The 21,242-nt window shown below is 43.2% G+C and overlaps 1 protein-coding gene and 1 long non-coding RNA gene across 9 annotated transcripts in view; one reads left to right on the forward strand and one right to left on the reverse strand.

Moving 5' to 3' along the window:
• The window catches only part of NEDD4L (NEDD4 like E3 ubiquitin protein ligase), a 350,990-nt gene that overhangs the window by 307,591 nt on the left and 22,157 nt on the right, over positions 1-21,242 (forward strand). For all 8 annotated transcript variants that reach the window (XM_081253287.1, XM_081253288.1, XM_081253289.1 and 5 more), the window contains 6 exons: positions 1,117-1,175; positions 10,357-10,422; positions 12,200-12,429; positions 13,920-14,041; positions 16,672-16,742; positions 18,573-18,668. In XM_081253287.1, coding sequence (XP_081109413.1) covers positions 1,117-1,175; positions 10,357-10,422; positions 12,200-12,429; positions 13,920-14,041; positions 16,672-16,742; positions 18,573-18,668 — 644 coding nt within the window. The remainder of the gene's footprint in view (positions 1-1,116; positions 1,176-10,356; positions 10,423-12,199; positions 12,430-13,919; positions 14,042-16,671; positions 16,743-18,572; positions 18,669-21,242) is intronic.
• Positions 18,675-21,242, reverse strand: part of LOC308627312 — a 62,644-nt gene continuing 60,076 nt past the window's right edge. Inside the window, exons 3-5 of the long non-coding RNA XR_014017391.1 lie at positions 20,548-20,673; positions 20,280-20,347; positions 18,675-19,802 (exon numbers count right to left, since the gene is read on the reverse strand). This is a non-coding gene — a long non-coding RNA (uncharacterized lncRNA). The remainder of the gene's footprint in view (positions 19,803-20,279; positions 20,348-20,547; positions 20,674-21,242) is intronic.

The raw sequence follows: 21,242 nt of genomic DNA on the forward strand, positions 1-21,242 counted from the left end.
AAACATTTCTTGTAACTTTTCTGCCAGCGTGAATCTAGAATCGTCATGTGCTTTGGTAGCTTAATTTTAAAACTTTACCTCTGCTTTTGTTAAAATAATTATCATACCAGACTTCGAAAAATCCCTGGGATAGTTATTAAAACCAAATTTATTAGTTATTCTTATCAGTCCACTTACAAAGTATACCAGAAAAAAAACAGACTATTCTTCTCAAACAAATAATTTCCTTTTTTACAAACCAACTTAGATTTCCTAACACTCCAGAGAGAAACCTATTCTTCCCCATCTACCCTCCCCATATCTTTCATGTGAGTCCATTCCTGCCCCCCCCCATATATACACACAGTAGCATAAAGTCTTTTTAATTAAGGCACAGTCACAAATCCCAAGTGATCCAGGTAGCTAATGTGTGTTTCCACCTACACCATTGAAGCAGTGGTATAGGTGCCATTTACTAATCTGATTGACATTGACTCATTTGGAAGAAAGAACCACTTCTCACCAGCTTGACCAAAAGGGAACCTTTTCTCTGGAATCCTCCTGTGCTGTATCTAATTCTCATCTTTTGGACTGCCTTAGCTGTTTTGATTTTTGTGTGCAGATGAGTGACACGTGTAATGGATTATTCATTTGTTCAACTTAGGCTTTTTAACTGAAAGCCGTTTGCAACACCATAAAGCAAAGGAAAGAGTATTTGAAATGAGAAAAAAATAGTGTGTGTGTTAACTTTGGGGAACTAAAATCTTTTATGCTTTTTTTTTTAATTAAATGAAAATCAATCTCAAGTTATAAATCCTTGAAGGTACAGGGGTTTATAATTGAAATTTCAGCAGATTGCTTGCCCAAAACAGTGTGAATAGATGGTTTTACTTTAGTTGTGCATTTTTGATTGTTTTTAAACTAAACAGTATTGGGGGCTGTGGTGCAGATTGCCTTACAGAGTATAGTTCTAACCCTGAAATACTAAGTTATTTATCCTTGGGAGTCAGGATGGGGAACTGGGGGAACTTCTGGAAAATCCAGAAATAATTCTTTTTAAAACGTTTTGGACATGAAATAGATTTGAACTAATAAGCCGTTGTTTTTTGTTTTTGTTTTTTTTTTAAATATTTCCAGATAGCAAAATTACTCAGTGGGAAGACCCAAGACTACAGAATCCAGCTATTACTGGTCCGGTCAGTATTCAAGTTCTGACTCTTCAGTATAATATTTTGGTTTCATCTAAACACACATTTCTTGTATATTCCTGCTTACCTTGATGCCAGGGGCCTGGCTGGTGTCCTTGAGAAATTTAACATTACTCCCGTCTCCTCCTTCCCGGAATTTCTGGGTGAGGTACAGCTACGTTTGCCTTTTCACAGGGCTTTCAATATAAAGGAAAAGAAAATGGTTTGCTAGTGGTAACAAAACTAAACATTCTCTTTTGTCTTTTATAAAAGGGTAGATTAAAAGTATAACAATCAAAATGTCCTCTCTTCCTTTTTATATGAAGCAAAACTTGGTCCTGTATTTGTAGAGTTTTAACATTTCTTGAGGCCAAGGGTAGTAGTATATGCATGCTAACAAATTTAAATTGGATCCTGAATCTCTTCCGGCTCTAAAACTCTGCAAAGGTTTGGGTGAGGGAGCAGCTGCACTCCAGAGCTGGCAGTTAAGAATCTTCTCTCTGCTGACCCACTAACCTTCTCATAGTCCCCTTATGTGTGTTGATAAGGAAGAGTGACACCCTGGCACTGGTCAGCAGGCACCTGGTATCAAACACCTGAAAGGAGCCTGTAGAATACTCCAGAGTCTTTTGTCAGTGGTTACATGAGTGCAAGGAGAGACTCTGGAATTGCAGGAGCTGTACTGGGATGAGCAGAAGATTGCAAATTGGGGAATCTTTTAATAACTGGGGGAGCTAAAGGAAGGGAAGTTTGTTATATCAAGTGCTGAGCTAAGACACCAATAGGTATATTTAAAATACTAATTTTGTGGCTTTAATCTGATTTGCTTCAAATTACATTTTGAATTATAGGTCCATTTGAAAACTTGAAAGATAATACAGTGCAAACGCACCTTGACACCTGACATCCCTTTAGTTACTTGTTGGATTTGGATTTGTCCAGCTGCTTTGCTTAGTGGTTGATGCAAAGTGCCCAACGTCACGTGGGTCAAAACAGGCGTCAGCTCCTCTGCATGTAGCTTAACAAACACCTGCCTCACTACCACGGCTCTTTTTGTTACATTCACAGTCACAATAAGTTAGAGTAGTATTTTCTCTTCTCCATCATGAGAAACAAGGTAAATTCAAGAAATGATGCTGTTTTCAAGCAACAGAAGACTTTTGACATAATGATGAAGCCTTTTCAAATATTTCTATCGCTTATTGATCATCTGTCTTCCTGCAACACTGTTAGTTCTTATAATTACTATTGAAAATTATTTAGCATCATAAATCCAGGTAGATTTGCCCTGAAGAAAGCTCTTTCTTTGTTTTCTACTAACAAAAGAGCCTTGTTTACTCTTTTTTTTATTATTGGTAGTATTTCTTTCAATAAGAGCACGTGTATTTAGGTAATTATTACCTTAGTGTAGATATTTGGTCTTCATTTTAATTCAGTTCTAAATTTTTGGTAATTTCCATAATGATTTCTTTCTGTCCTTAACTTTCAAATTATTTAGAATATGCTTTTTAGTTTCTGAGAGTTTGAGAGGGTTTTTACCTGTTTCTTACTGATTTCTGATTTTATTGCATTGTGGTCATATAATATTGTCTGTGGAATATTATCAGGTATTTGAAACTTCTTTGGAGGCTTGGCCATTTTTTGTTAATGTTCTTTTTGTGTTTGAAAAGAATGTGTATTCTGTCTTTGCTGGGTATAGAGTTCTTTATATATGTCTGTTACATCAGGCCTGTGGTGTTCAAATTTTCCATTTCCATGACAACTTTTTTCCTGGCTTTTCTTTATCTAACCGAGTCAGCTGTGTCAGAATCTCCCATGGTGACTGTGGCTTTGTCGGTCATTATGTTCACTTTCTCTTCACTAGTACTTGCCTAGTGTATCTTTTCTGTCCTTTAACTATCTCTGTTTTTTCTTTTTGCTTGCTTTCTGTTGGACTGATAGAGTACTCTTTATTTTCTTTCATTTGCTGTACTTGCTTGGACGTTGTATTTTCTATTTCTGTTCTTTTGGTGCTCACATTAAAATTTTTAACCACTATACTTGACCTTTGTCAAAATTAATCACTCTCTACTCTTTTCCTGGATAATATACGACTTTGGGGAACTTCAGTGCTGTTCTTCCCACTCCTACTTTCCATTGTTCAGTGGAATTTTAAAACTACCTTGTCTTTCAACTTGCCAAATAATCATTAATATTTTTTCTTTTTTTCAACAGTCAATGCTTGTTTAATTTACTTATATGTAAACAGATTCCTTTGCCCACCATTGTTCTTTTTTTTCTAACATCTTTATTGGAGTATAATTGCTTTACAATGGTGTGTTAGTTTCTGCTGTATAACAGAGTGAATCAGCTATACATACACATATATCCCCATATCCCCTCCCTCTTGCGTCTCCCTCCCACCCTCCCTATCCCACCCCTCTAGGTAGACACAGAGCACTGAGCTGATCTCCCTGTGCCATGTGGCTGCTTCCCACTAGCTAGCTATTTTACATTTGGTAGTGTACATATGTCCATGCCACTCTCTCACTTCGTCCCAGCTTACCCTTCCCCCTCCCCATGTCCTCAAGTCCAGTCTCTACATCTGTGTCTTTATTCCTGTCCTTCCCCTAGGTTCTTCAGAACCAATTTTTTTTTTAGACTCCATAGATATGTGTTAGCATACGGTATTTGTTTTTCTCTTTCTGACTTACTTCACTCTATATGACAGTCTCTAGGTCCATCCACCTCACCACAAATAACTCAATTTTGTTTCTTTTTATGGCTGAGTAATATTCCATTGTATATATGTGCCACATCTTCTTTATCCATTCATCTGTCGATGGACACTTCAGTTGCTTCCACGTCCCCACCATTGGTTCTTGCATCTACTTTTTTCCAGGTTAAGTTTTCTCCTTAATAAAGTTTAATCTGTAGTTCATGGTTCTCAAAGTGTGGCCTATAGATCAACAGCATCATTCAGAAACTTATTAGAAATGTAAATTTTGGGCTCCCCACCCAGACCTACTGAAAATCAGCAACTTTGGTTGTGGGCCCTGCAGTCGGTGTTTTAACATACCCTCCCAGGGATTCTGATGCTTACTCAAGTTTGAGAACCTCTGCTCTGGTGGCAATTTCAGTGAGGGTCTGAGAGAGAGGGGGCTTACCGACCTCTCTGTTAAATGATAGTTTAGCTGATTATAGAATCCTTAGTCAACCATTATTTTCCTTCAGTACTTTGGAGATTTTTTTGTGTGTGTCTCTTCCGGCCTCCATAACTGATGATGAGAAGTTCGTTGTCACTCTCATTTTCACTTTTTGGTGAGTAAATCTCTCTTCTCTGGTGATTTTGAATTTTCCTCCGTGTCTTTGATTTTCTACAGTTCTACTATCACAAATCTAAGTGTGGCTTTCTTTTTATTTATTCCGCTCTGGATTCTTTGTGACTCTTCATATGGGGATGGTGTCTCTCCTTTATTCAGGAAAATTCCCTGCAGTTATTTCTTCACATATTGTACCTTTCCCCTTCTTATTATCTGCGTCAGTAATTCCTCTTGGGTATGTGATTCAGTTTTACATTCTGCCTCCCTTATCTTTTAGCTTTCCCGTCTTCTTTCTCATGGCTGTATTGTGGGCTCAGCTCTTCCAGCTACTTATCTTTTAAGCTTTTTATAATCTACTGTATCAGTTCATTGTGTCTGTTATTTCAGTGACTAGATTTAACTGCTCAAAATCCTATTTGGTCTGTTTCAATTTGCTTGGTCTTTTTAGTTATTGTTATTTGATCCTGTTCTTCCCTTTTATTTATTTTTCTATTCATACTTACAGCTTTTTAATCATTCTTAATTTGTTCCAGCACCTCTTCTAGATTATTTTATTATCTCTGGTTCTAGGGGCATTAAATCTCCCACTTGTTATGTCTGTAGACTCTCCTCAGTGGTAGTTGATTGCCTAGTTCAGTTTATAATTTTGTGTTTTTAAGTGTGTGTGTGCTCATCTTCATTTTTTTTCTTTATGGGGCTTTTATACATCCTGACTTGTATTTACTGTTAACTTCTTAGCTTGGGTTTATGCCCCCTTGGTTACTATAACCATGGACCTCCTACCCACTTTGGTGTAGGCTTGGGAGTCTGAATTTATTAGAGGTCTGGGTTTTTTTGTTTGTTTTTCTCCCAGTTACGGTCCTGGATAGAAGGGAAGCTTCCTTGCAACTCTCCCAGGCCTGTGGGTAGAATTTTCTTGAACCCTGTTCAGATGTAGGTCTTAAGCAGGGAACTCTGTCTGACTCCCCTGGTCATACAGACCGTAGGCCGTGCTCTGTGTCCCCATGTGAGGATTAAAAACCCAAGCCCAAGCCCCAAGTCTAGGTCCAAAGCCCACTTCTTTAATTTTGTCTTTCTGCATATCCGGTACCTAGAGTTTCTCTCTCTCTTTTGCCAAGTTTTAAAAATACCTACATATTAGGGGAGAGGGGACCCTTCTGTGGCATTACTGTGAGTCAGTATGCTCTCTTTGTGACAAGCATCACCATTAAAAGCATTAGAGGGCTTCCCTGGTGGTGCAGTGGTTGAGAGTCCACCTGCCGATGCAGGGGACACGGGTTCGTGCCCTGGTCCTGGAGGATCCCACATGCCGCGGAGCTGCTGGGCCCGTGAGCCATGGCCGCTGAGCCTGCGCATCCGGAGCCTGTGCTCTGTAACGGGAGAGGCCGCAACAGTGAGAGGCCCGCGTACCGCAAAAAAAAAAAAAAAAAAAGCATTAGAAACATGAAGTGCTATTTGTAGTTGCTACTCTTAAGAACACCATCTTGTGCTTGTGTAACGCTTCGTACTTATTCAAGAACTTTATAATCAACTGCTTTGAAACTCACAGCAATCCTCTCAGTATGGTAGGGAAGAAGTTGGGATTCCCAATTTGTCAGCAGCTCAGAAAGCTAATTGCCAAAAGTTTGAGCACATGTCAGAATCCAGGCCAGAGGCCCAGATGTACTGGTTTTACCGATGTCTCCGTGTCAGGCCCGAGCCTTCTCTGCAAGGAGCTCTGGTGTCCGTAATGGACAATAATGGCATGAAAACCTTTAAACCCCACTTACACAATGTCAGGTTTTCACTTTGTTCAAAAAAGAAAGCATATTTAATAGAGAGCAACTTTAATCAACAGATATGTTAATTCTTTAAATAGGCTTATTTTACATATTATATTGCATGTAAGAAGATGCCAGATTTTCAAGAGAGAATAAATAATTTGGCCTGTCCAATGCAGAAATGTAATTCTCTTCAGGGGCTGCAACGTATGGATGTCTTTATCCTCGTATGTTGTTGGAATCTTTTCAGGAGAAGAATATAAAAACCTACTCTTCTTAGGCCATCATAAGAATGACCCCTAGAGAGAAAAGATGAGTATTGGAGGAGGAGGGGTATTTCTCAACTTTCATGCATCATTCCCCAGAAGAAGAAAGACCAGAAGTATCTCAGCACTGATTTCCACTGACATCTAGTCAGCACCTACCAGGTTACAAGCCAGACAAGGGCAGAGATACCATGGGCGGGGGGCAACACTTTGAAATATATTCCTTGGGAAACTTGTCATTTAAGACAGTTGAGCTTGCATTCACAGTGATGAATGTTTAACCCTTTTTTCAACGTTTTCAGGCAGGGAAACAAAAACAAAAAGTAATTGCTGGGAATCACAGATTTTTGGAAAGGGAAGAGGCTTAAAATTTGACTAGTCAAGTCTTTCTGCTTAACTGTGAAGGAATTCCGGAGTGGAGAGGTTATATCACAGAGCTAGCTGGCAGTAGAGTCTGCTCTGGAAGTCAGGTCTTCTGAAGCTGGCATGAGATAATAAAAGGAAATCTTTTTTTTTTTTCAGCTTAATTTTCTTCTGTTACAGTTAATCATAGCTAAGAACATCAAATACTTTTCCTTTTTTGAGAACTCACTGTTCCTGTCATGGTTTGTTCCCTCCTGTCATTCTGGTTTCTGCTGAGATTTCGCTTTCTCAGAGCTGCCTTCCCCAACCATCTCATGTAAAACAACCACTGAGGAACTCTATCATTTTCCCACCTAGCATTTACCACTATGTATTCATTTATTTCTTATTGCCCATTGCTCACAATAGCTTCTAAAAAAGCTACAGAGCAAAAAGCATGATAATGCCTTTATTGGCTTATGTCAGACCATTGTATCCTTTTCCTTAGGTTGGTGGTTGTCCAGATAGTGATAAAATGTCTACCTTTTCTGGAATCAGAATTCATACAGTATTTCATCAGACTAAACACTGCCCAAAATAAATACGATATGTAGTCAAATCTAATGTTCAGTGAAGAGGCAAATGAAGACTGGCTTAAAAATTAAAAGCTAAGAACATACCATAGGTAGTATAAATTGTCTTTAGAATGTTCTTAAGATACTTAAATATGTTGTCTTTTGCTCTTGAATTACAAAGCAAAATACTGACATGATCACTGTTTTCTATGAGAATAGTAACATGTTTTTGTTTTGGCTTAGTTATTATTTGTATGACCATGTCTTAAAACAGTATGAAGGGGGGAAGCTTTTGTTCTTCATTTCTCCTCTTCCGGTCAGGAGTAAGCGTGGTGAAGGTGTAAGGTTTAGAGTCTGGAGACACTTTGCAAAGGATCAGTATATTTTATTAATGTAGCACAAAATGATATCAGCGGAAGTATTCTTGCCCAAATTCACACTATGCGCTAAAAAGCAATGAGTTGTTCTGACTGTGAGGCTGTCACAGTTACATCCACGTGTGTGCAAAAGCAATCCTTTCTGCTTCATAAAAAAAAATTGTAAGCCTTTTCCATCGCCTGAAGTCACAGCTCTGACTTTCGGATACTGTAAGCTACTTGACATCATAGCAAGTACCGAATATTTAAATGACTATATAAAAATGTAATTACTTTGCCTGAAGAGATTCCAGAACTTATGAATAATGTTAGCTCAGTTACTGAGCTCACTCCTGTGGTATCATCACTCTGCTCTATAGATACAGCATTCCAGATTTAAAGAAATCCTTGCCCACGGCCTCTAAATAGTCAACTCCTAAAATGAGGACTTTTCCAGCTTGCTGTTTACCCAGTTTTTTTCCTTGACAAGTGTATCAGTTCGCTTGCCTTTCTGCTTGTTACTTTTCTCCCAAAGATTTTTTTTAACATCTTTATTGGAGTATAATTGCTCTACAGTGTTGTGTTAGTTTCTGCTGTATAACAAAGTGCTATATGCATACACATATCCCCATATCCCCTCCCTCTTGCGCCTCCCTCCCACCCTCCCTATCCCACCCCTCTAGGTGGTCATAAAGCACCGAGCTGATCTCCCTGTGCTATGTGGCTGCTTCCCACTAGCTATCCGTTTTACATTTGGTAGTGTATATATGTCCATGCCACTCTCTCACTTCGTCCCAGCTTACCCTTCCCCCTCTCCGTGTCCTCAAGTCCATTCTCTAGTAGGTCTGCGTCCTTATTCCTGTCTTGCCCCTAGGTTCATCAGAACCAATTTTTTTTCTAGATTTCATATATATGTGTTAGCATATGGTATTTTTTCTTTTTCTGACTTTTTCACTCTGTATGACAGACTCTAGGTCCATCCACCTCACTACAAATAACTCAATTTCATTTCTTTTTATGGCTGAGTAATATTCCATTGTATATATGTGCCACATCTTCTTTATCCATTCATCTGTCAGTGGACACTTAGGTTGCTTCCGTGTCCTGGCTACTGTAAATAGTACTGCAATGAACATTGGGGTGCAGGTGTCTTTTTGAATTAACGGTTTTCTCAGGGTATATGCCCAGTAGTGGGATTGCTGGGTTGTACGGTAGTTCTATTTGTAGTTTTTTAAGGAACCTCCATACTGTTCTCCGTAATGGCTGTATCAATTTACATTCCCACCAGTAGTGCAAGAGGGTTCCCTTTTCTCCACACCCTCTCCAGCATTTATTGTTTGTAGATTTTTTGATGGCCATTCTGACTGGTGTGAGCTGACACCTCATTGTCATTTTGACTTGCATTTCTCTAGTGATTAGTGATGTTGAGCATCCTTTCATGTGTTTGTTGGCAGTCTGTATATCTTCTGTGGAGAAATGTCTAGTTAGGTCTTCTGCCCATTTTTGGATTGGATTGTTTTTCTGATATTGAGCTGCATGCATGAGCTGCTTGTAAATTTTGAAGATTAATCCTTTGTCAGTTGCTTCATTTGCAAATATTTTCTCCCATTCTGAGGGTTGTCTTTTGGTCTTGTTTATGGTTTCCTTTGCTGTGCAAAAGCTTTTAAGTTTCATTAGGTCCCATTTGTTTATTTTTGGTTTTATTTCCATTTCTCTAGGAGGTGGGTCAAAAAGGATCTTGCTGTGATTTATGTCATACAGTGTTCTGCCTATGTTTTTCCTCTAACAGTTTGATAGTTTCTGGCCTTACATTTAGGTCTTTCATCCATTTTGAGTTTATTTTTGTGTATGGTGTTAGGGAGTGTTCTAATTTCATTCTTTTACATGTAGCTGTCCAGTTTTCCCAGCACCACTTATTGAAGAGGCTGTCTTTTCTCCATTGTATATTCTTGCCTCCTTTATCAAAAATACGGTGACCATATGTGTGCGGGTTTATCTCTGGGCTTTCTATCCTGTTCCATTGATCTATATTTCTGTTTTTGTGCCAGTACCATACTTTCTTGATTACTGTAGCTTTGTAGTATAGTCTGACATGTAGGAGCCTGATTCCTCCAGCTCCGTTTCTCTTTCTCAAGATTGCTTTGGCTATTCGTCTCCCAAAGATTTTTAAGGCACAATTAGTCTTTTCTGAACGACAGTGTAGGTCATTTGGAGTTGTGTGTTAAAGTATGATAGCCAATAACTTACCTAAACTACAACCTATAAAAAGATTACAATGCACCCTGATGCATATTCAGACAGAAGTCACATGGAAAGTCTATTCAGTTTATGTATAATACCTCTAAATGATTTCTTGAGTATCCATATTGTTGTTTTCAGGGGTCAAAGCCCTATTCAGTGCTGATTAACCTTAACCATTTCTATAACATTCGCATGTGCTATGTAGACATTATGTAAATTTCAGTGGTTATATGGAGAGTGACGATTTTAAGGTTCATGATTCATGAAATTTTCTGAATGTTGGCTTAGTATACATAAAATTTCAAGCATGTTGTTCATATTATCTATATTTATACATTTATCTTCCAGGCTGTTCCTTACTCCAGAGAATTTAAGCAGAAATATGACTACTTTAGGAAGAAATTAAAGAAACCTGTGAGTACATATCTTCCAAAAATGCTGTTTTAGTCGTTTGTAAGTTACCCAAATTACTTCACTGAGAACAACTCGTTTCTTACTGTTGTGTGTATACTAAAAATATGACCTTTCTTTTCTCACTGCACTTTGATCCACCTGGATCTTCAATCTGACTTTTCTTTTTAACAGACGTGGTAAGTGAAGATTAACTTAGTATTACATATCAAATCACCTGAAGGTAATTTCTTATGTAATACATTAAAAAATAGAAATGATTTTTATGAGGTATAAAATAATTCAGGAACTAGTGAAAAAATGTGGAGAAGCCTATGCAATCAATTATGGCTATCCTATTTAATAAAACCTAGATCCTAATTTGAAAAATGTTCAAGTCCCTTTAAATTCAGAAATACAGTTTTAATGATGATATGTACAACAAAAATATAATTTATAATATTTGAAATATTAAGACCAAGTGTAATTTTCGGATTAAAATTCTTACTAGGAAACCCATTAAGATTCTGACAAAACTGAGAAACCCTGTAAGGCTTTTTACAGGCAGTGTTTTAAAATACAGTATTATATTTTCTACTGACATATCTCCCCAAATAACTTTAATACTATGTCTTCTCTTTTACTTTCTGATTTCACCTCTCTGGTGTAAATTTTACCAGTTTTCTCCTAAGTTTGTGCCTTCACTATTTTGGGGGTGTTTTTGTTCCCGTCACCGTTTCTTGGCTTCCTCACTGGGGAAAGCTGCAGCTCCGATAACCCCCATTTGCCTGTGCTCCTTCCCCATCTCCTCCACCCCGCTCCACTCCCTCAGCTGATGCCTCATTTTCCCGGCCTCTGCTATGGATGAGGCACTGGGGATGCAGAGACGGTTGAAACACAGCCTCTGCCTCGGGGAGCTCCCTCTTAGGGGTTCTGTTCTCTCTTCTAACATCCTGACTCAAGGAGCTCCTGGGTAACTCCTTTTGAAATGACTCAAATTTGAACCTGTGGAATTCCAGTGTTTCTTTGTGAGTCGCCTGCATTTCCTCCAGTGATGTGATGACTGTAGATATCACGCTGTCTCACTTTGTGGCACTTGCACCGTGGTACCTTCTGCCTGGAAACTGACTCTGTAGATCCATCATCCTGGCAAAGCTGACCCTGGACCTGTTTTTCCAGGAAGCAGTTATTCACAACTTCAATCAAGTGCTTTTTTATTTTCACGTTTATTAACTGTTGCCTTTGGGATGCTTTCCCACAACTTGGCCGTGATAATCAGGGCCCCACTCCCCATGGCAACAGAACTAGCTTGTAGGCATCATGGTCATGGCTACCAGCTGGAGTCCCTACCAGGGCTGAGGGTCGTCCCAGCCTGGCCAGGTGGGGATTGTCTATGGGTTTTAATCCCCTGGACTACAGTCCCTTTCTTTGACTAAAACGGTATACAGAGTTGACCATATTTCAGTTGCCAGTGGGCAGATAAGTGCCCCACAATTGCTTATAACAGGGAGAGAGGATGATTGTCTTCACTCAGCATAGTTTCTTCTGCAGCGCATGTTGCTGGCTCAGTCTGACACCTGCTGGTGGATGCTGTGTGTCTCCTCCTGACATAGGCTTTCTGTCTGAGTGAAGAACAATCTAGAAAGGAGAGAGTTTCGGTTGGAACCATTCATCATTGCTTGTTTATTTGAAGGCTGCCATCATTTCTGCTCTTTGTTCTTTTTTTTTTTTTTTCTGTTAGGAAGTAAGGTGTATATTTACTGTCTGATGGTGTGTGGGGGTTTTTTTCTCTTGTTTTTAGGCTGATATTCCAAATAGGTTTGAAATGAAACTTCACAGAAATAACATATTTGAAGAGTCCTATCGGAGAATCATGTCTGTGAAAAGACCAGATGTCCTGAAAGCTAGGCTGTGGATTGAATTTGAATCAGAAAAAGGTCTGGACTATGGGGGCGTGGCCAGAGAATGGTTCTTCTTACTGTCCAAAGAGATGTTCAACCCCTATTACGGTCTGTTCGAGTACTCTGCAACGTAAGTGTCCGGAGTGCATTCAGAAGGTATCCGCACTGAAGCAGTTTTATTCTTCATGAATTTAAACTTAATGAAAGCATAAGCAGCTCACTCAGAGGTGAATTAACACTGCTGATTTCAGCCCCTCCCCGCCAGCCCTTACAAGTCTAGAACAGGTCTCACTCCACATGGTGAACTAACGTACTCTGTGAACACCTAAAAATAATTCTTCTCTTGTCTGTTGGGTTCGTGTCATTGAGACTGAAAATGTGTTGGGTACTTACGGTAAGGAACAAGGCAATTTTCATTCATAACGTTATGTTAATTCAGGAGAATTCGTCACTGTCGGAATTCAGAAGGTTGTTGTCTTATGAACAAGAATCCTTTCTGAAGTCAAATTACTTAAAGGCAAACTGAGGACCCGTCCTTTAGGATCCAAAGGACCATGCCCTGGGCCTGTGAGGGAAGGCCCAGACCGCGCCCCCCCTTGCATTAGGATTTCATCACTGCCAGGCATGCAGACTGAGGCTGAGTCCATGGCTTTCTCGGGAATCCAACACTGGCTACTTGCAAGGCCACTCTTTCCTCCTCCAGGCTGTGGCTTCTCCAAAGGCTTAGGCAGGACCCGAGCCCCCAGTAAAACAGTTGACCTTGAAAAGCAGCCTGTGCTCTGCAGGGACAAGGGTTCTCCCGTGTCTTCCCCCTGGTGCCGGTCTCCTGGGGGCTCTTCTGGAAGGCAGCCTCAGCGTTCTTCCCCGATGCTCCGGCCAAGAATGTCCCATTTTGTCAAATTGATAAAAGCCATTGAAGTGGAGGGGAGGATCCAGAGGCGAGATCTGCACCTCTTACCCACATTCCCAAAGCTGCCCCCAGAAGAATCTGGCCACGGAGCCCATTTTGCAAACCACCGATCCTCCTGATTGTGAGACCAAAGAAGGACAATGAGATGCATGTCAACATCTTGAGGTGTGCACCGTTGGGACAGCCATACGTTGCTACCAGTGGCCTCCAGGCCTTTCAGGGCAGAATGCTGGTCAGATGGATCAGGGGTTGGACCCCTGGGAAAAACTGTAATCCCCAAACCAAAAGCTTCTCAAGGGAGTTAACCCTCTTTCTCACAGAGACAACCTGTTGCACTCACACATAGCTGGGAATCCATGCCCAGCCCCTTTGGTATGTGGGGCTTCTCAGCTTCCAAAAATACTTGGCTGAACCGTATGAAATTGAGATTTTTGTCGATCAACAGTAGTCAGATACCCAGTTTCTCACGGTTTAACGTAACAGGGCATATCCACCAGCTCTAGTAGACCTCTGTCCTTGGTCACGGAAAAGGGCTAACTAAATAAGCCCGGTTGTCTAGCTTTTATGCCTTATCTGTCAGGTACAGGATGTTTGCAGGCACACTGTAAAAGCTTAATGACAGGCAGCAATGGAAAATTCAAATTCTTGCATTTCTTATTTATTGCATTTATTTACCACCTTTCTTTTTCTCTCTCTCCCGCCCTAAAAAGGGACAACTACACACTTCAGATCAATCCCAATTCAGGCCTCTGTAATGAAGATCATTTGTCCTATTTCACTTTTATTGGAAGAGTTGCTGGTCTGGCAGTATTTCATGGGAAACTCTTAGATGGTAAGTTATTAAAAAGTGTTGAAGTAATAAAAATTGGACAGTGCTGTCGGTGGTCTCTTATCAGGTGTCTTATCTTTCACATAGGTTTTAAGCAAAAGTGCTTCACTGGTTCTCCCTCTGTAAATCAGTAGTTTCTTTAATGTTTTGTCCATAATGAAGGTGCTTTTTTCCCTGGTGTCATCTTAATCTGAGCACTGAAGACAGTGTCTACACACAGTTTGAAAAAGTTTTTTTTGAAAAACTTAAGTGTGAAGCACAGAACATTCTGTATTTGTGCATTTTCTATGTTTTCCAGAATAACATTTCTTTAGCAGAAACTAGATTTGATGACAGATGGAAAGTATTGATCGAAAAGTTCATTAAAACGGTCTAATTCAGCCAATATCCTACCATTGTCCTGTTTGTCCCCAAATTACCATTTTTTTGAATGCGAAGAGACTGTAAATAATTTCAAAGCAGTGTTATAACTCAGCTAAGACCTTGACCCCTGGGATCACTGCTGAAACAGATGGCACAGAATAATCTCATTATTATCTAAAGCACGTAAGTCATGCAAAGTACCAAGAATTTCAAGGTACCCTGGAAGTCAGGAGTGAAACCCCCACTCCTTGGCTGTATCAATAGGCTTATAATAGAGACTTCTTATGGATTTGGTCATTGAAAAAGTAGTGCCCTTAAGAGAACATTACAGAAATCATCAGTGAGGAAAGAGAATCAGAAATATTTTTGAAGAATTTAGGGGTGAAATGGTTGAGGGTAGAAGACAGAGCAAGATTGAAGATGGACACTGCAGTTACTGTAGAGAGAGATTTCCAGGAGAATTGTGTGAATTGCATTTATGGAACCTTAGCTATGCTAGTAAATAACTGATGTACCCTGTGTACTTTCTCCTTTAATAAATTTTTACTGGTAGTTGCTAGCTGATTTTGATCCTCTAATTTCAACATGTTATTTTTTTATGGGGGGCGGGGCTGGTGGCAGGAGCAAACACTTTTTTTTCTGATTAGAAGGAAACTGGTCTCACTCTGTATAGGTATATACAGTGAATGTATTTTAAGTTGCAGCACTGGAGTCATGCCACAGATGATTAGAACGTGCGTTATTTACCTTCTGCCGGGCAAGAAGACGTTCTTAGTTGCTACAGGGGAAATGGAGGTTTAAGCTGAGGTCCTGACCTGAGGGGACCGATGTTCTAGTGAGGGTGCGGGAAACATGGGTCCAGAGTCCAGCAGAAGGGAACACACGGAGCTCTCGGGGCGGGGAGGCTGCAGTGGGGTTGGCGCACTTGGAAGCTGGGATCGTTTCAGAAGAGCGAGGACTGGCCAAGAGTCAAGGCTGCCTGGAGTAGTGATGGGGGGGCATCTAGGTCCCTGCTGCAAAAGGAGATGGGAGGTAACCGTGTCCTCGGGAATTGCAAGAAGAAGAGCCCGAATGCCCCCCGGGCGTGTGGCCAGCAGTGTCTTTGTTTCCCGGGACCATGAACGGCCCTGGAGGCACAGCGGACACGCTGCCCATCAGATCAGCCCCTACTCCCTTCTGTGGCTTCACCCCCCAGACAGCAGGGGCTTTGAGCCTCAGCCGCAGGGCCGCACGGAGGCCAGTGGGAGCGGGAACGGGCTGCGAGGGCGGCTGGTTAGACCTGGAGGGGGCGCTGAGGATGGGAGTTGAGGGTGAAGGGGGAGGACTGAGGTTACGGGGGCGCCTGTGTCAGGAGGCGTGTGACGCTGACTTGCCTGGGACGGGGTGAAGTGGGGTCCCTGCGGGCACCTGCGCGGTCGTGGCGGCGTGGCCACTGCCCTGGCCTCCCTCAGGCCGTCATCACGCCACCCGGGACGACTGCACAGCCTTTTGGACGGCCTCCCTTGCTTCCTTCCTGTTTGTCCCTTCCTGTTGCTCTTCCCAGCACTGCCCAAGCGATGCAGGTGGAATTGCCCCCTGGCATTTCAGTGACTCCGCTTGGCCCTGGGCAGCAGCCCAGGCTCTCCCGCACCTCGTGTAAACTGTGCACTCCCTGCCCAGTCCCTCCTCTGGCCTGTCTGCCCGGGCCGCCCTGTGCTTCGGTCCGGGCGCGTCCCGGGTCCCGTCCCTCTGCTGGGAGTGCCCTTTCCTCCCCCGTGCGTGCGCCCTGTTTGCGCTACAGATTCCTGATTGTGCCTGAAGCTCATCTGCCACCTCCGGCAGCCTTTCTGACCTCACCCCTCTGCTGTGCCATCTCTGTTAGTATAACCGCCCTCCTTCCTAAACCCCTTCCCCCGACCCTGCCCCAAACCAGGCCCTCATCTTACTGTAGAAAACCCTTGATTGTTCTGTTCTGGTCTCTCATTCACATGAAAGCAGGTTAATCTTTTATTTCATGCTCTGATGCACAGCATCATCAAAGATTTGAAACTTGGGGCTTCCCTGGTGGCGCAGTGGTTGGGAGTCCACCTACCGATGCAGGAGACACGGGTTCGTGCCCCGGTCCGGGAAGATCCCACATGCCACGGAGCGGCTGGGCCCGTGAGCCATGGCCGCTGAGCCTGCGCGTCCGGAGCCTGTGCGCCGCAGCGGGAGAGGCCACGGCAGTGAGAGGCCTGCGTACCGCAAAAAAAAAAAAAGATTTGAAACTAACTCAGTTTTCACCGTTTTAGGTTTCTTCATTCGACCGTTTTACAAAATGATGCTGGGAAAGCAGATAACTCTGAATGACATGGAATCTGTGGTGAGTAAATAGAGGTCACTCCCGTGGACCTCACCAGCAGCTTGTGCCTTATGGAAAGGTAGTTGAGACCATGTTGTAGTCACAGCAATTTTTATGGGCGTCGTCATTCAGTATGGACAACAGGGATTGTTCAAGAGGCTAATTGATCTCCCTAAATTTTTTAATAAGCAACTCATTGTTCACATTTCCTAGAGTCATGGTATTTAGGGTGGGTACACCCACATCTCAGTTACCCCTACTTACTCAGACCTGGTTTGACCAAATTAAATCCAAGGGTCATTTGGAGACCTCATTGCTGCCCTTGTTTTCCATGGAAAACTGATAATACTGAACACTTAGAGGTTCATCTGCTGTCCCTCTGTTTTCCGACCTCAAAAAATGTCAGGGAGCCAGACCAAAACAGTTGATGCAGGGAAGACTATACTCATCCCAGATACGGAAGAAGGGTAAGTGACCACTACAGTGTAGGAGAGGAATGAAAAGGTAGAAAATAATTGCTAACTTCTGATTTGGGTTTTCATGTTGCATTTAACTTCTTTCATCTAGGCTGACCATTTTAGAGTTGAAAGGCTTTTCTATAAAGAACAAAAGTTGATGCTCTTTTCCTGGCATACTTTTGCTTCTGTTTTTCTTCTAATTTACCTGTACTCCCACCATTCACCTCTCACGATTCACCACCCACACATTTGGGGTGTTTGCAGCTCTGCTTTCACATTCTGTCACTTGAGTCAGAAAGCATCTTCCTCCCCTCAGCCTCGCTGCCGTGTTGACTGTATGTGTTGTGTAGTTGGGTATATGAGCCGTGTACCCCTCCCTCACAGCTCATCCTCTGGGAGTGGAAGGAGAGTAGAAGGCCAGCAGTGCACACAAGTCCACTCAGCTGGGTTTTCCACGGGCGGGCAGCTCTATGTATCCACGGTACCCATGTCAAGTTTCTCTTCAGCTTTTACCTTTAGCTTAGGCTTTATGCTTTTGTTACTGTATGGTGAGGAAGCTAGGAGTATAAAAATCTCTCTACAAGTCTAAATTAATATTATTCCCCATGTTGACAGTTGGTGCGCACGTTCTGTTTGGTCTTCATGGAGCCCCTGGAGCTGCCCAAGAGACAGAGGAGTCCAGGCTCTCGGGGCCTGTGTTCTGGGTTTTGACACTAGGGCATCCTCTTCCTGTTTGCTCACAGTGACTTGCAGAGAGTGCTGGAAGCACAGGAATGGGCACAACTTGAAACCATTGGTATTTAATTAGAACATTCTCTATCCTTCCTACTTTCCTCTAATATTTTCACTCTTAAAAGATGGGGAGTGGGCTTCCTTGGTGGCGCAGTGGTTGAGAGTCCGCCTGCCAATGCAGGGGACACGGGTTCGTGCCCCGGTCCGGGAAGATCCCACATGCCGTGGAGCGGCTGGGCCCGTGAGCCATGGCCGCTGAGCCTGCGCGTCCAGAGCCTGTGCCCCGCAACGGGAGAGGCCACAGCAGTGAGAGGCCTGCGTACCGCAAAAAAAAAAAAAAAAAAAAAAAGATGGGGAGTATGTTGATCTCTACACGTTCAGTTCCGTAATGTTATGACGGCCATCCAGAGCAGGCTGCTCCCTCTTCACAGAGGACAGGATCCAACTACAAACCCCTGTTACTACCAAAGCAGTTTTTTAGTTTGTATTTTTAAATTAAAGTGGCAGAGTAGGTTTGGGGTAGAGCTGGAAACATATTAGTGACTAATGCATTTCTTGAGATTCTGGATGGAATTACATTGAAAGGACATAATTATTTAAAGAAATGAGTGTATATTTTGGGGAAAAATGCTTAATTTTAATTTTTGTGTCATTTCTGTAGGATAGTGAATACTACAACTCTTTGAAATGGATCTTAGAAAATGATCCGACTGAACTGGACCTTATGTTTTGCATTGATGAAGAAAACTTTGGGCAGGTATGTGTGGGTAACCCCACGAGCTCCCCCTTGACTTTCAAAGAGTCTTTGCTTCTTTGAGTCTTTGCTAATTATCATCTGATTATATCAGTATCTTATTGTCGTGCCAGGAAGCCAAGTCCCAATTACAACGGCCTCTCTTCCTGCAAAGTTAGAGAAATTCTAAGGCCTCCGGTGTGTGAAGTAGCACCTACTTCTCACATCTAAAGCAGATCTGAATGTGAATGTTTGTGCCTTGGTTTTAAAATTTAGATACTTCAAAAAAATAGTGTAAATGTTTACTTAGTGATATAATACATGACCAGGAGTAGGTGATGCCTGGGGGGGCCTTGGTTTTTTTCCCTCTGCTTTAATGGTTCCCTTGTCATGGTGAAGTTTGTCTTTGGGGGCTCAGCAGGCTCAGGGTTTTCTAACATTCCTTCTTGCTTTGCACCAATACTGTCATTAAGGCTGGATTAACCATAAAGATCAATTTCAAAGATAAAGTTGCCTTCTTGGAATTCTCATCATCATCCTAAAGTTCTGTAGGATGTGTTTGTCTTAAACCTGAAACCTTTGGTTCATTTGTCCCCCCGGTGATAACGATGCTTTTGGGAAGTACTTCTCAGGATTATCCAACCCCTGGTACCTGTCCTTTCGCAAAAACCCAGAGAGAGTTCCCATCTACCAGACCAAGCGTACATGGCCTTGGCATTCATGAGATCATGGAGCCCGTTTTAAGGGTTGCTAATGGAACATGACGTTGATTTGTTCTTTATTGCTTCAGAGATTATTGAGAGTGTACTCCACTGTCCAAAAAGTGTGCTCACATTGGCTATCGTTTCACGATGCTGTGCTCAGCTTTATAGGTGAGGTAAGGAAATCAGGTCCCTGCCCTCTTGGGTTCGCAGTCTTAGGAAAAAAAGCAGCTGATGCCACTGGATATTAAGAAATTAATGACATCTGGGGTAAGAACTGTTGAGAAGGAACGTGATCACACAAACCAAAATTACTTGTTACATCCGCTCAGGCCAGGAAACCGTCACTCTGTGAGTCCCAGAAGTGGGCGGGTCTCAGGGAGTCTGTGTTTTCTTTCCTTCCTGGTTGGTTGAGTTGAGGCTCATAGAATTTCAGGCACCAGGCATGAGAGAGACCCTGTGATGAATGGAAATGATCAGCGAGTCCATTAAGAATCTCATCTCGCCCTCCCCATCCTTTTTCACTCCATACTGTGTTTCATGCCCTCAAACCTTCACAGACCGACGGACACTGCTGTCCTTGTGAGAGTCCTGTCGTGGGGTGGGGGAGGGAAATCTCTTCTGCACCACCCCCAGAGCTGTCCCCTCCGGGTTAGCGGTGGCCCCCCTGCCCAGGACTGAATGTAAATGGGTTCTGGCCCTTGTCTGCTTCCTTCCTCCACTGCTCCCTCCCCTGAAGCCCCTGCAAGTCACCCCCACTTCATCCCTTCTCCCCACCCCCACCCCGCTCCGCGGCTCTCCTTCCACCTGTCTAAGCCCTGCTGCGGGCCCCGCGATGCGATGCTCCCCTGCCCGCTTCTTGCCCCGTCCTGCCCTCGCTCGCTGGGCGGCCTCACTCTGCACATCTCTGCGCTGCTCACCGCCAGCCTCTTACCTGCAGCCCACACCCTTCCTCTAGCGTCCACATTCCCCCTGGTTCGGCTGCCTCCCGAGCCGGGTCTCCTGAAAGACCCACAGATCCCCGAACTGAAAAAGCCACTTCCTCCTCCCGATCCCCCATCTCCACTCTGGTCTAACCAGTGGCCACACCCTCCCCTCCGGCCTGAAACTGGAGTCCCCTTGGAATCGTCCCTCTCCCTCCGTGTCCAGCCGGCCACTGCGTCCTCTAGCCCCAGCCTCCTCATCGCTTCCCTTGTCTGCACCTTCCCTTGTTGAGGCTCTGCTGGTTCCTTGGCTGTGTCGTGTGGCAGTCTCCCTGGTCCCTGCGTCGCCGCTCGCTCCAGTCCGTTCTCTGATGCCTCCACACGTATGCTCTGGACGTAGTGGTTCTGAAGAGCCAACCTGGACCGGTAACTCTTCTGCTCGACACACATTCTTCACTGGGCAGCCTGTGCCCTTCAGTGTGAATTAAAACCTTTCCTGCACGGCTTAGGACCCCTCGCTGCCCACCGTCACTTTCCCTCCCAACACCTCCGTCCTCTCACCTTCGCAGCCGTGGGGTGCCTGCCTCGGTGTCCCCCAGGACGCGCCGTGCCCTGTCACTGGCTGCGTGGCGCCCTCTCCTCGCCGACCCATCCTCCTCTCCCCGCCGTAGCGCTGTGTCCTCTAGCCATCCCCAACCTGCCGCCTCCCGTGAGCCCCCTGAGGTCTCCTTGGTGTCTCCGGTGCCCGGTGTGTAGCGATGGCTGCTAAATGCTTAGTGAGCAAAGGAATGAATCATGCTGACATAGGTTTTTTTTTAATGTTATAAGTTATGGAAGCTCCAAGTGTGCGACAACAAAATAATTGGAATTGCAACGACTTTTTTTAAAGCTGGACCTATTTAAGGGTCTTAACTGCCAATTTTCAAAGGATAACACATGGCTAACCATCCTGGAACTATGTCTTCTTTGCATTT

Source organism: Mesoplodon bidens (assembly GCF_964165515.1).
Source record: "Mesoplodon bidens genome assembly, chromosome: 13".
NCBI classification, from domain to species: domain Eukaryota; kingdom Metazoa; phylum Chordata; class Mammalia; order Artiodactyla; family Ziphiidae; genus Mesoplodon; species Mesoplodon bidens.